Below are 12,340 nucleotides of genomic sequence, written 5' to 3'. Positions count from 1 at the left end.
TAATAAAGCTCACTTAGATGGCATGAGGCTGACCCTGGAAAGGGCTGACAGAGAAATCCGAGCTGAGAAATGCCCACGATAGGCTCGAGTTCCGTTTGTCGATCTGGATAAGCCATCAGTGAGTAGGTACACACTGGGTAGGCGTACTATTGGCGACACTGATAGCTCGCGATCCGGCGCCGTCTGAACAAATACGGAACGGAATCCGGAAATACAACACGGGCTACCTATACGTGCATGGTATTTCGATGGGCAGTTAATGGTGTCTGATAGACCATCATCAGTGAAGATCAACTTTTACTGGAAGGTCATCAAGATTATGCAAAAGTACCGCAGCTTCTCCATATATGCCAAATAAAATCCAGAATAGTACCTATGGCTGAGCTTAATTATCGTTTCAATAAAAATTATTTATGGTTAAATTGATTTCTGTATTTTCACATGTTTGATAGATATGTGGCGAACCGCTAATTAAATCTTGAGACAATGATCATTATGAATCATTCACCGTATACGTCCAAATTTATGGACATGTTTACATGCTAATTGAGAGCCGACTCATTTCAGCCATCAGCAATGACCACAGGAAGTCACTAAAATCGACAGCTAGTCTATCTAACATGCTCCCTAACGAAGCAACACCGCAGAACACGAGGCCACGTGTTCTGTTCACATTCCGAGACGGCCGAAATCACTCGATTTAGAGGTACTGATGGGCGATTAGCTCTGCTCAGGTGAGTCACAGCCTTGTTCGGCATCAGAGCAGACATGCTGACCAACATGTATCGTTGCCAACACGAGGGACGCCCTTTCCTTTTGCAGATGTTCGACATAACGTCGGCGGTTCAGAACTCGCGGAGCTACCTGGGGCCAAAACGAGCCAGCTCACACCAAGCGCAGCTGACGAGCTGTCTCACTCTAACACGTGGGACGGAGAGATGTGTGCTCGAACAAAACAGTCAAACAGCTCTACCAATACTCGATCGATCAGTTTCCAGCGGAGTTCGTTGCGCAATGTTCGCTCATGGACTGAGAGACCAGCTGAGGTGACAGTGAAGATGACTGGCTGATTTCGGAAAAAAACGTTGGCATTGCGTGGCTTTTCTCCTTCCGAGGAGTCACCTGACTGACGTGATCGTGGTGCCAGCCTTAGCAAAGAGCAGCAGCCCAGTGTTGACACCATTACGGTCGCAGGGAGTTGGAAACGTCTCGGCCAAACGCCTTTGATAGAGAAGACGGAATGTGTGCGAGAGTGGGAGGACGACGTCTAAGAGTGGAACGATGTCCTCTGCGCACATCAGCACGCTTGAACGGAATCGGAATGTCTGTCCGACCAACGTAGCGAACGGGGTTAAGAAGTCAACCGACCGGCCAGCCGATAAGACGGCTGCGGGAAATAACTGAGGACTGTCTCTACACTCAGCAGGTGAGTTTTATGACAGGTTCAAGCACCTCCTGATAACATGGTGAATGGTTATGACTGCTTCCGTTTTCATGAGTCATAAGTGATGTTTCGATTAGTGAGCACATTTATGGCATTATACTTGAAGATTGCGACTGCTCTTGAAAGTGTTTTCCTTCATTACAGAAACTAAAAACATCAGAAATGACTCGGGCCTATAAGCGCCTCAGAGGCTATTGAGAAATGGTGGTGAAATTTTTCTTTAGTAAGGAACCGATATAGAAAACCCAATCGGACCCTCAATATAATACGAAGTCCGAGCGCAGCGTTTGACTATCATCACCGTCCAAGATTTCCCGAAGGAAACTGCGGTCTAGTGAGGCAAAAATATCCGAGCAGAAGCTTGTTATCATTCATCCAGACTGACTTCACTGCACTCAGCTCGCCCGCTATTGTCAACAGGACCAGTTGAATACTACGCAGTCGACGACCAAACTGCGATGTCGAGAGCCTCATATTGAAGTCAGATAAAAACAGACAGCTGCGCCTTCTCCATACGGAGAGACATTTCACAAATCAGGACAGCAGCAGAATAACTATGGAACAGTTGGCCGCAGACTCATCTTTTTCTACGAACTGTAAATGTTAAGATGCACCCGAGGACCTGGACGGTACGGAGATCACGACCGGATTATGGGACCGATACGAGACTAGACTGTCATTTCATTAGCAAGGGGTCAGACGTCTGGACCTGTGAGTCATTCTGTAAGGCGTGGTCAAGGAAAATGTAGGCCAGACAAGGCCCACTGAGCCCAAACGCCACAAGTTAGGTATTTGATGGACACGCAATCCTTTGATTATTGTCGGTACTTCAAATATGAATAAACCTCAACTCCTGATTTGAAAATGCAGGCACTTGCGAATTCACGAATAGAATGACTGTGCGGTGCGGAAGTATAATGGCGCAATGATACATATCAGCGGTGCCAATCTGATGAGTTTGTAATGTCAAAATGCATGGCATTCACGAATTCACGAATAGAATGCCTGCGCAATGCCGACATAACAATGCTGCAATCCAAATCCGGCCAACGGCCAATCTAATTGTGACTGGGCTATGCTAATTTGGAGAGATTAATTGCTTGAATTCACCCCATTCCACTCCCTTTCTCCAGACTCGACATTCCTACATTCCGACAGCATTCCTGCTGCCCCTGCCGTTCCGGGTAACTCGGCGTTAAATCTCCGCCCTAGGTGACACCAGCTGGTCGGTTTGGAGCACAAGGCCTCCTTATCTCGCGCCAAACAGAGCGGACCGTCAGTATCTCTCCCCACCGGACGTCGTCCCGCGCACAAATTCCCTAACTGTCCCGTATACCACGTCTCCGGGACTGGCGTACACTGTCTCCCGTCTGCCCTGACTGTCCCCAGTCCCGTGTACCACAGTGTACTGGCTATGTCTCGGCGTCTTCCCGCTTGTCAGAGCGAATGACGTGGGCTTCCGCTGCGGTCTGCAGACAGATTGGCCGCGTCTCAGACGCCGGCGGAGAGAGGCACGCCCGAAATACCGCCCCTCCTACTCTAGGTGAGTACGCGAGGGAAGAAGACTCCCGCCTCGGAGTCAATCCAGCGGATAGTGGTTGTCACCTCCAGCGAGCAGTGGTTGACCTTCGCAGGAGCGGGTGACACCCGACTGCACTCGTGGACCGGGGTCCTTGGCCGTCACAGTCGGTCCGACTGACCATCTGACCTTCTGACCAATCTGACCGAACCCGCGGCGGTGAACCACTGAGACATATAGCCGCCGAGGCCGACGAAAAATACCTCCGCCGGCGCCGAGCGCGCCCAAAGAAAATAAACTCGCCGGGGTGCGGTGGACGCCGCGGTGACTGAGCGAGCCGCTAGATCGGCCCGGCGTGCCGCGACTGACACCGCTGCAACTGCGTCACCGCCGGCTGACAGCTACTACGAACTGGGAGTCCGAGGGCCCCACGGGCGCTCCCCCAGACACATGGAATAGCTGCGACACTACAAGGTAACATGATGCAGCCTCCAATCTGCAATTCAAACGCTTCAATTACAGGGTTATCCAGTTGTGATAAACCAAATGTGGAGGAAGTTCCGAAGAAAAGATGCGGGAAGGAGTAGGGCGAATGCGAAGTTCCATGGTCGATGTTGCGATGGCCTCTTCAACAAACTTGGATGCGTCATATACTTATCGATTACCAGTGAAAGGCGGAGGGGCCTACCACCTGGAACGAGGGTCGTTGATCCGCCGTCTGACGAGTAACGATGTCGTAAGATTTAGAAAATCGTCGTCATCACCGTAACGGTGGCAGGACCGTCACGGTGACAACTTACAATCCTATCACCACTGACCACCGTCACCATCACCTCACCGTCACCGTCACATTAACCGTCACCGTCACCGTCACCATAACCCCAATCGTCATCATCACAATCACCCTCCCATCCCGTGCTCCAATCACCCCCCCCCCCCCCACCTTCATCCCTCGCCTAACAACCGGGTGGAGCCCCGCGTCCAGCCCCATCAGCCGCCTGACCCCAGGGTCATCGCTGTCCTCGACCACTCCGGGAGGTCAGTCCCTTCATTCACCGCGCCCGGCGAGCCATTACGTGGACACAACCCCTGCCGGCGGCGGCAGCGGAGAGACCCGCGGGCAAAAACAGAGCTGGCTGGACCAGCGGCGACGGCAGCGGCGGCAGCGGCGTGGCGGAGGTTTTCGTGGTAGTTTTCCTGACGTATGTGGCTAGTAGTGGTTGTAGTTGTGGCGAAGGAAGATGCGATGGACCTGTGTGGTCCGCGCTAATGGGCGAGAAACGCTGGAGAGGGCGGTCTAATGGCCGATCGGCATGACAGTCAATGGGTGACGCAGGGAGGTCGGGAGAGACGCAAGAGAGACATGGGGAGACTGAGGAGACAGGGGAGAAGAGAGAAGATGTAGTTCGACTGGTAGAATGGGCGGTACTGGCCGAGGACATGAAGAGCACCCGAACACCACTGGAAACTGAGCTTGACGTGTATTTGACGGGATGGGGACGGGAGGGTAAATGGGGGACCGACCGGCTGCGCACTTCGATACCTGGGGAGGGGAGGGGCAGCTGGGCCAGCGCATACCAGCGTCCGCGTGGCGCCAGGCCAGATCGGGGAGGGGAGGGGAGGGGAGGGGGCAATGGTGCGGACACAAAGCACCTACCTTCGCTCTGGCTGCTCCTTGAGGCTGCGCCGTCCCAGGCCGAACCTTCTGATGCTCTTCAGCTCCGGAAGCCCCATCTGGCCTTCTACGCACCACTGCGAGTCCGTACCTCCCCAGTCCCAACCACACGCGCCACACTGTAACCGATCGAACCGAGCAGCTCTGCCGTCCAACACCGGCCACCAGCCTACGTGCACAGGTGTGGGTGGCACGTGCGACGCGCCGCGAAAGCTGCGGACGGCACGCGACGCGGCACCCCCTCACCGACTTCTGCTGTGACTGCCGCGCGGCGGCCGGCGAGCGGCCAGCTGGCAGCGGCCGCCGCGACCCGTACAGTCTCTGGCGGCACCCGTACAGTCTCGGACATAGAGTCGGACGGAGCGACGGGCAGCGCTCGGCCGGCCGGACGGATGCCGGAGTCGGAAATTGCTTGTCCAAACTTCGATGTGGATTGTGGAGCCAAGGACAGATGTCGCATTGGACCGCCGAGACAACATGTTGGATGCCGGTGAATGATGTTCAATCTGCTCGGTACGTCCAATAAAGGCCGTCCCAAACTTCGGTCTAGGATCCACTGAAGCAGACCGAAGAAAAATAGAGGGACGAAAGAGGCTATCCGACGTAAACTCTGGCGACCTATCAAACAAGCCTTATCAACATTTTTGTTTTCATTTTCAGTCGACCCTTCCTCTCTTCCACAGCAAGGCTCTCGCCTAAGTCCATTTCATCAGAATGGAATGGCATATTGGTCGGTTGGGTTAAATTTTCTTCTCTCGGCCACTTCAAAGATACGTTACCGTTCTGTCTTTACAGATCGGTTACCTTTAACCTTGGCTGTGCGCGCACACTACTCCGTCGTTCTATCTACCGTATTCCGAATTGTTACATTGACTCGTCAGTTCTCCCTCCGTCGTTCTCGTCCGCTCCTGCTCCCTCGCCCGTTCCTGTAAGCCGGGATGTGGTTGAACGTGTTGTCAGGCTGCGTCCAGCCGGCCCGACAGCGGGCACCGCGGGGCACAGCGGGGTACAGCGGGACAAACCCCACAGCCGCAGTTTCGACCTCAGGGCAGATAGACAGACCGACAGACGGACAGACGGGCAAACGGGCATACACAGAAGGACAGACGGACAGACGGACAGACGGACAGACGGACAGACGGCGGATGGACAGACGGACAGACAGACGGACAGACGAGGCGGCCCAACACGACGGAAAGCCTTGATATCCTGTGCCGTGTCGGCCGGGAAAGGACACTGTAGACGGACATTAAGGACAGTGGACACGATGCATCATGCATGATATGGTACGGACACGATAGACGGATACGACAGATATACTCGACAGGCGGACACGATAGACGGGCAAGATAGACGAATACGATAACAGCACCTAAAAAGTGTCTTATACCTATCTATCTTTTGGAGAGTTACGGCCATTCCCCTTGTCATTGTCACGGAGCAAGACAGTTGTTGTGCGTGGGATACCATCGTGAAGCGTCTGAGGTTATCCTGACGCATCCCAGACGATTGTGGCACACCCCAGACGACTTCGATAGGCCCGAGGCGCACGTGGCTGCGAATGTTGATAAACATTAATCCAGCGGTGTTTAAACACGGCTCAGGAATCTCAAATCTGTGTCATGTCCCATCGGAGCAATATGAATGGCCTCCCCCGAGAGATCGTCACGGTTGGGTAGAGCGATGGGAGGGGGTAGAGGGTGAGGGAGGGCGTCGGCCGAAACCTCTGGACTGCACCATCCATCAATAGATCCTGCTGAATAGGTGCAGCGGGTCTAAAGCGGTGCTCTTGACTTTCAAACAGCTCAATTATCGTCCTGAAGCCGACACCCGGCCTATAATGCACTGCCCTCTCGGCGGTGCAGAGTCTCGCCATAGAGACCTACCTGGTGGATTGGAGAGGGTGGGTCCTCAGGACTGTCGGTAACCATGCAGCCACTCCAATATCATCTGCAGCACAGGTGTGAGTCTCGTGCTACCTCCTCTTCGCCCCTCCTCCCCCATATGTTCAGTGTAAGCGACCCACGTCAGCCCAGCTGGCAGTCACACATAAGAAGATGCAATGCTTAATGCTCGTTAGACAAACCAGCACTGACACAACGATTGATTTACGACCACCAGAGGTCTCTCCATAGTCGGTCGGTGATAAATGTAAGGAGACTAATTGGAGATTTTAACCCGTGATGCAGCTATGCAGTCGGGGAAGCACCTGAGTTCTAAGTCGAACTCGAAGCCACCTTTGCTTTGATTCTGAGCTTTGGTTGTTCAAGGATGTGAATCTGTTTGTAATTACGTTGTATAATGCTCTTCTCGAGTCTGATGAAGCAGACTGAGACTCCCCACCACGCTAAAATCTCGGCGTGGCGTGGCTGGAGCCTGGACAGAACCGCGGAGAGCCGTGCCGGGCTCAGCTCGCTGATGGCAGAGGGCACGCAAAGGAGCCATTGGGCGGCCTGTCTGCCGAGCTGGGCCGATAGCCCTTGGCCGCTCCTACCTGGCAGCCAAGGTCGCCATCGAGCTGCCGAGCTGCCGAGTAGAGCCGAAAGGGCACTCAGTAACAGGACCACCCGCCTCGGCACGGGCTTATAGGCCCGGGCAGCGCTTGTCGAACAGCTCTGCGGATCCGAAGGTTGGGACTTTAATTGTGAAAAACCGCCCGCCCGCCGCCAAACGCAAACACCGCAAAACGCACGCCCAAAACGCAAACGCAAACTTCGCAAAAAAAACATCGCCCGCCCGCCGAAAACCGCAGAAAAAACGCAAAAAAAACGCCGCAAAACGCAAACACCGCAAAAAACGCAAACACCGCCGCCACAAAAACGCCCGCATCGCCCGCCGCCAACGGCGAAACGCCGCAAAAAAACGGCCGCCCGCCGCAAACTGCAACAACGCAAATAACGCCCGGCCGCCGGTAACCGCAAAACGCCGCAAAAAACGCCCGCCCGCCACAAACCACAAAAAAAACGCCGCAAAAAACGGCCGCCCGCCGCAAACCGCAAAACGCCGCAAAAGACGGCCGCCCGCCGCCAAACGCAAACACCGAAAAACGTCAACACCGCCGCAAAAAACGCCCGCCGTAGGCAAAACGCAAACACTGACGCATTAAGACAAATATGGCGCCCTGAGGCAAATGTGGTGCATTCATATCTGCCGTTTAAGCAGCCATTCCTTAATTACAAATACAGCGCATCGTAATCGTCCAATGTTCGACAAAGTTACGCACATTCTGCGCTTTGCGGCAAAAATGGCGCTTTTAGACAAACGTGGCGCACTGCAACAAACATGGCACATTCGTTTCTGTCGCTTAACAATTCGTCCACCCACCAAATTTTAGTCCAATCGGACATAAACTGACAAAGTTATGTTTATTTGAATATTTCACCATAAAATATCTCCGCAACGGAGGTGCCCGGAATTGCACGTGTGCCACTTGACCACCGGTGGTGTAAGCAGGACTTGTCCCCTCACCGATTGTGCCATTTCAGGCTTTTTAACTGGTGCAGTTTACGTGCTATAAGGCCACAAATCGGACAACACACGATAATCTGGGAGGTACGCGACTCAAACACGTGGCCACGTGGCACGTGCCGGACCTTTGATAGCTTCACCGTTCACGCCAAGTGATGACCCATCGACGTGGCCATCAGCATATAAAAGATGACCCCGGCTGGTGTCACCGTCTCTGAACAGTGGACTGCTAAACTTAAAAACCGGGAAAATTTAGGGAAATTTCACCTTTCAAATATATAATTTCCCCAGAATTTTGAATTTTTCATTTTACAAAAAATCCGAGATAGCAGTTTTTTAGCCCCCTTCATTCTGTGCCTACACCCGTTTTCAGATCGACACTATCATAAAATTTGACGGCCTGATGGCTATTTCCCCCATTCCTTGCATTTCACAATGCTAGTATATTTAAGCACCAAAATTGACCCCGTGCCACAGCACGTGCAATAGCACGTGCGCCACGTGACCACTAGTGCGACAAGCTGGACTCATCTGCTCACCGGCTCCGTTGATTTGGTGTCGCTAGGTGGAGTGGTTTCCACGCCATAGGACCCCCAGTTGGCCAATGTCGGATTATCCCGGAGGTTACCCCATCAAACACGTTTGCACGTGGCACGTGCTTTTCAATCGCCCCATATCTGACCCATACCATGTGGTAGCCGACACCCCGGTGCACAACATATTGGAACTTTTTCAAAATCTAACGTGGAAATTTTTTGCAAAATCGATTTGAAAATAATTTTTCGAAATCGCCATAGGCTCAACATGGGGTAACTGTCCGTCACGATTACCCGAAACTGTACCCTATGATTTTTAAATAATTACCCCCAGAAGGTGAGGTGCCAGCCCAAGAACTGACCCTAAAAAAGTGGACAAATATTACTGAACAGATTTTGTGCAAATCGCATTTTCAATTTTTCCCCATGTTAACCCTATGGGAAAATGCACGTGCCGATTACCCCAAAACGGGTTAATTATATTGCAAGCGACCGGTACCAGCCGGTAGCTCCCCCATACGGGACCAAACGCTGAAAATGGCAAAAAAATCTAACGAGCCGTTTTCGAGGGTATCAAGATGACCCAAATCGCGGCAGAAACGCTAAACACCCCCCTAGAGAGGTAGCTCAGGTTGGGATTTTCAATAGAAAATCACAATTCTAAAGAATAGTGATTGTTCTTAATTGAAAAGTCCCAACCTTCGGATAGGCCCGGGCAGCGCTTGTCGAACAGCTCTGCGGATCCGAAGGTTGGGACTTTAATTGTGAAAAACCGCCCGCCCGCCGCAAAACGCAAACACCGCAAAACGCGCAAAACGCACGCCCAAAACGCCAACGCAAATGCCGCAAAAAAAACACGCCACGCCAAACACGCACGCCAAAAAACGCCCGTCCGCCGCAAAACACAAACACCGCAAAAAAACGCAAACACCGCCGCCGCAAAAAAACGCCCGCTGCCAACCGCAAAACGCCGCAAAAAAACGGCCGCCCGCCGCTAACCGCAAAACGCCGCAAAAAACGGCCGTCCGCCGCTAACCGCAAAACGCCGAAAAAAAACGGCCGCCCACCGGCAACCGCAAAACGCTGCAAAAAAAACGGCCGCCCGCCGGCAACCGCATACCGCAAAACGCCGCCCGCCTCAAACTGCCGCAAAAAAACGGCCGCCCGCCGCGAACCGCCGCCCGCCGCCAAACACAAACAACGCAAAAAACGCAAATACCGTCGCAAAAACGCCCGCCCACCGGCAACCGCAAAACGCTGCAAAAAACGGCCGCCCGCCGCAAACCGCAAAACACCGCAAAAAACGGCCGCCCGCCGGCAACCGCAAACCGCAAAACGCCGCCCGCCTCAAACTGCCGCCCGCCGCCAAACACAAACAACGCAAAAAACGCAAATACCGTCGCAAAAACGCCCGCCCGCCGCCAACCGCAAAACGCCGCAAAAACGGCCGCCCGCCGCGAAACGCAAACACCACAAAAAAAACGGAAAAGTCCCGCCCGCCACCAAACGCAAACCCCGCCGCAAAAAACACACGCCGTCCGCAAAACGCAAACACTGACCTATTAAGACAAATATGGCGCCGTGCGGCAAGTGTGGTGCATTTATTTCTGCCGTTTAAGCAGCCACCCTCAATCAAAGCGCATCCTCGGATTTTCCACGAAGTTCCTCATCAAACACGTTTCCACGTGGCACGTGCTTTTCAATCGCCCCATATCTGACCCATACCATGTGGTAGCCGTATAAAAATGTCTTATTGTATTGCCCGGCAACGGTCTGTCCCGTCTGTCCTGGCACGTGGCATAATTTTGGAGATAGGTATATCCTGTATGCTATTTGCGTGTAGTAATGAATACAACAAACACTAAGAATAGCTTGAGATAGCGGGATACGTTTAGTGAGATGGTTGCGTGCGAAAGTTATTTTTAACAACAGTTAGCTGCTAGAAACGTGCTGGGTATCAACAATTATCAAGCGTCAAGAAGTCTCATTATAAAGCGCAATACAAGTCGTACATTTATGATCGTATGAGACGTTCTGCATTGATCTTATAACCACTTTTCAAACAGACAAAATAGAAACTAAAAAAATAATTATGCAGCGAACTGCTATGTGAACTTCATTCGAAGTCAGGCAACCATCTCTCCGGGGGCGCCACGAGGAGGCATCCCACAGTGTGGCATATCGGCAAACACAGATCTGCTGTAGCAGGTGAATATTATTTACCCTGCCAATGGCATTGGCAGCAATAGCCGATATTCCCACTGTCCGCCCCCATAAATTTTGCCTGTGGCAATGCAAGCCACTCCATTCATTATGAATGGTTTACCTTATTGTTCAACATCAAAACTGATAATGGGTCAGCTACTCAGGACGAGTCAGCACCACCTAGCCTTACGTAACATACATTGCTTTTTTGCGAATAGTTGATGAATGCGTCTATAGCTTCAATTTAAAATCGGACGTCATTTACCTCAAGAAAAACTTTTAAAAGAATATTACTCAATTAGATAGTGACTACTTCAAATTTGGCGAAAAGTTTGCTGAATGGATATCAATGAGATAGGTCATTAGAACGCTTCTTTGAAGTTTCAGATTTAGACGTTGCAGCCACTAAAAACGGTTATATCGGGGATCAGAACCCAAACGGAGCTAGGAATCTGATGCAACTCGCTTTTGTACCTTTCTTGACGTAATTACACTTAGTTTGCACAATACGTTCGTGGAACTGGTTAAGATAGACTTATTATATTACTGACACGTTTATATCGGGGGATCAAAAGCCGAACGTAGATAACAGCCTGATGCAGCTGGTCATTGTACGTGTCTTGACGCAATTAGGATTAGCTTTCAAAAGAAATGGAACTGGTTCAAGTGTACATTTTTGCCCAAAGTACAAGATATTGACGTCCCAAAACCTGCCATAACCAACAAATTTAACTAAAGAAGAAATGAGGTACATGCATTCTCAAAAAGACCATGCGAGCACACATGCAGTACATGGAAACACGAATGCATTAAAAAAAAAATGAATTTAAAGGGACTATCCCACCTTCAAAAAAGTCCCGTTTAGGATTCGGAAATGTTACTCATGATATTGTGACGAATTCTGCAAGTTTTTACGCGTTTTCATCGTATACTTTTTGAGATATTGCGACTTTTATATTTCATCGTGACGTCATTTAGATCGGATCTGTGACGTAATGAAGGATTTACTTCATGTCAGTGTGGGGGAAATTTGGCAGCAAATATAGGTATTTGCTCTCAAATATGACTCGGCTCATACAATATCAAAAGTGTCTCTGATTGGCTTATTCGTAAATCAAGTGATACTTCACTTGACCAGGCGTTCAAAAGGCAAATGGCGTCATCAGATTACCGTTAATGGTTAAGAGACTGGGCCTTGCGCAGGGCTCATTTTCAAATGAAGGGAACGAATTTCTTCAACACCACGAGGCCGCGGCGGTTGCAACCAAGATAGATAGTGGTTTCTGGGCCTCGCCGCAAACTTGGCTATCTCAACTCAAACCTAATGTAAATGTGAGATAGTCCCTTTAAGGTGGCATGCAAGCACACATGCAAGACATGGAAGCACGTAAGTTTTTTTTTTTGAGGGTGGCATGCAAGCACGGAAAGTTTTGTTTGTGGAAAATGGCATGTGACTCAGGGCTGCGGAGTCGATGGATTTTCGGCGACTCTGA

At 51.3% G+C, this 12,340-nt stretch overlaps 1 protein-coding gene across 1 annotated transcript in view; it reads right to left on the bottom strand.

The window, feature by feature from the left end:
• Positions 1-4,901, bottom strand: part of LOC122369121 (pneumococcal serine-rich repeat protein-like) — an 87,417-nt gene extending 82,516 nt beyond the window's left edge. Inside the window, exon 1 of the mRNA XM_043343564.1 lies at positions 4,621-4,901. Coding sequence (XP_043199499.1) covers positions 4,621-4,697 — 77 coding nt within the window. The 5' untranslated portion in view covers positions 4,698-4,901. The remainder of the gene's footprint in view (positions 1-4,620) is intronic.
• Between the last annotated feature and the right edge of the window lie 7,439 nt (positions 4,902-12,340).

Source organism: Amphibalanus amphitrite, unplaced genomic scaffold (assembly GCF_019059575.1).
Source record: "Amphibalanus amphitrite isolate SeventyFive unplaced genomic scaffold, NRLGWU_Aamphi_draft 001007F_arrow, whole genome shotgun sequence".
Taxonomy (NCBI): Eukaryota; Metazoa; Arthropoda; class Thecostraca; order Balanomorpha; family Balanidae; genus Amphibalanus; species Amphibalanus amphitrite.
This window is presented reverse-complemented; position numbering and strand designations above follow the sequence as displayed.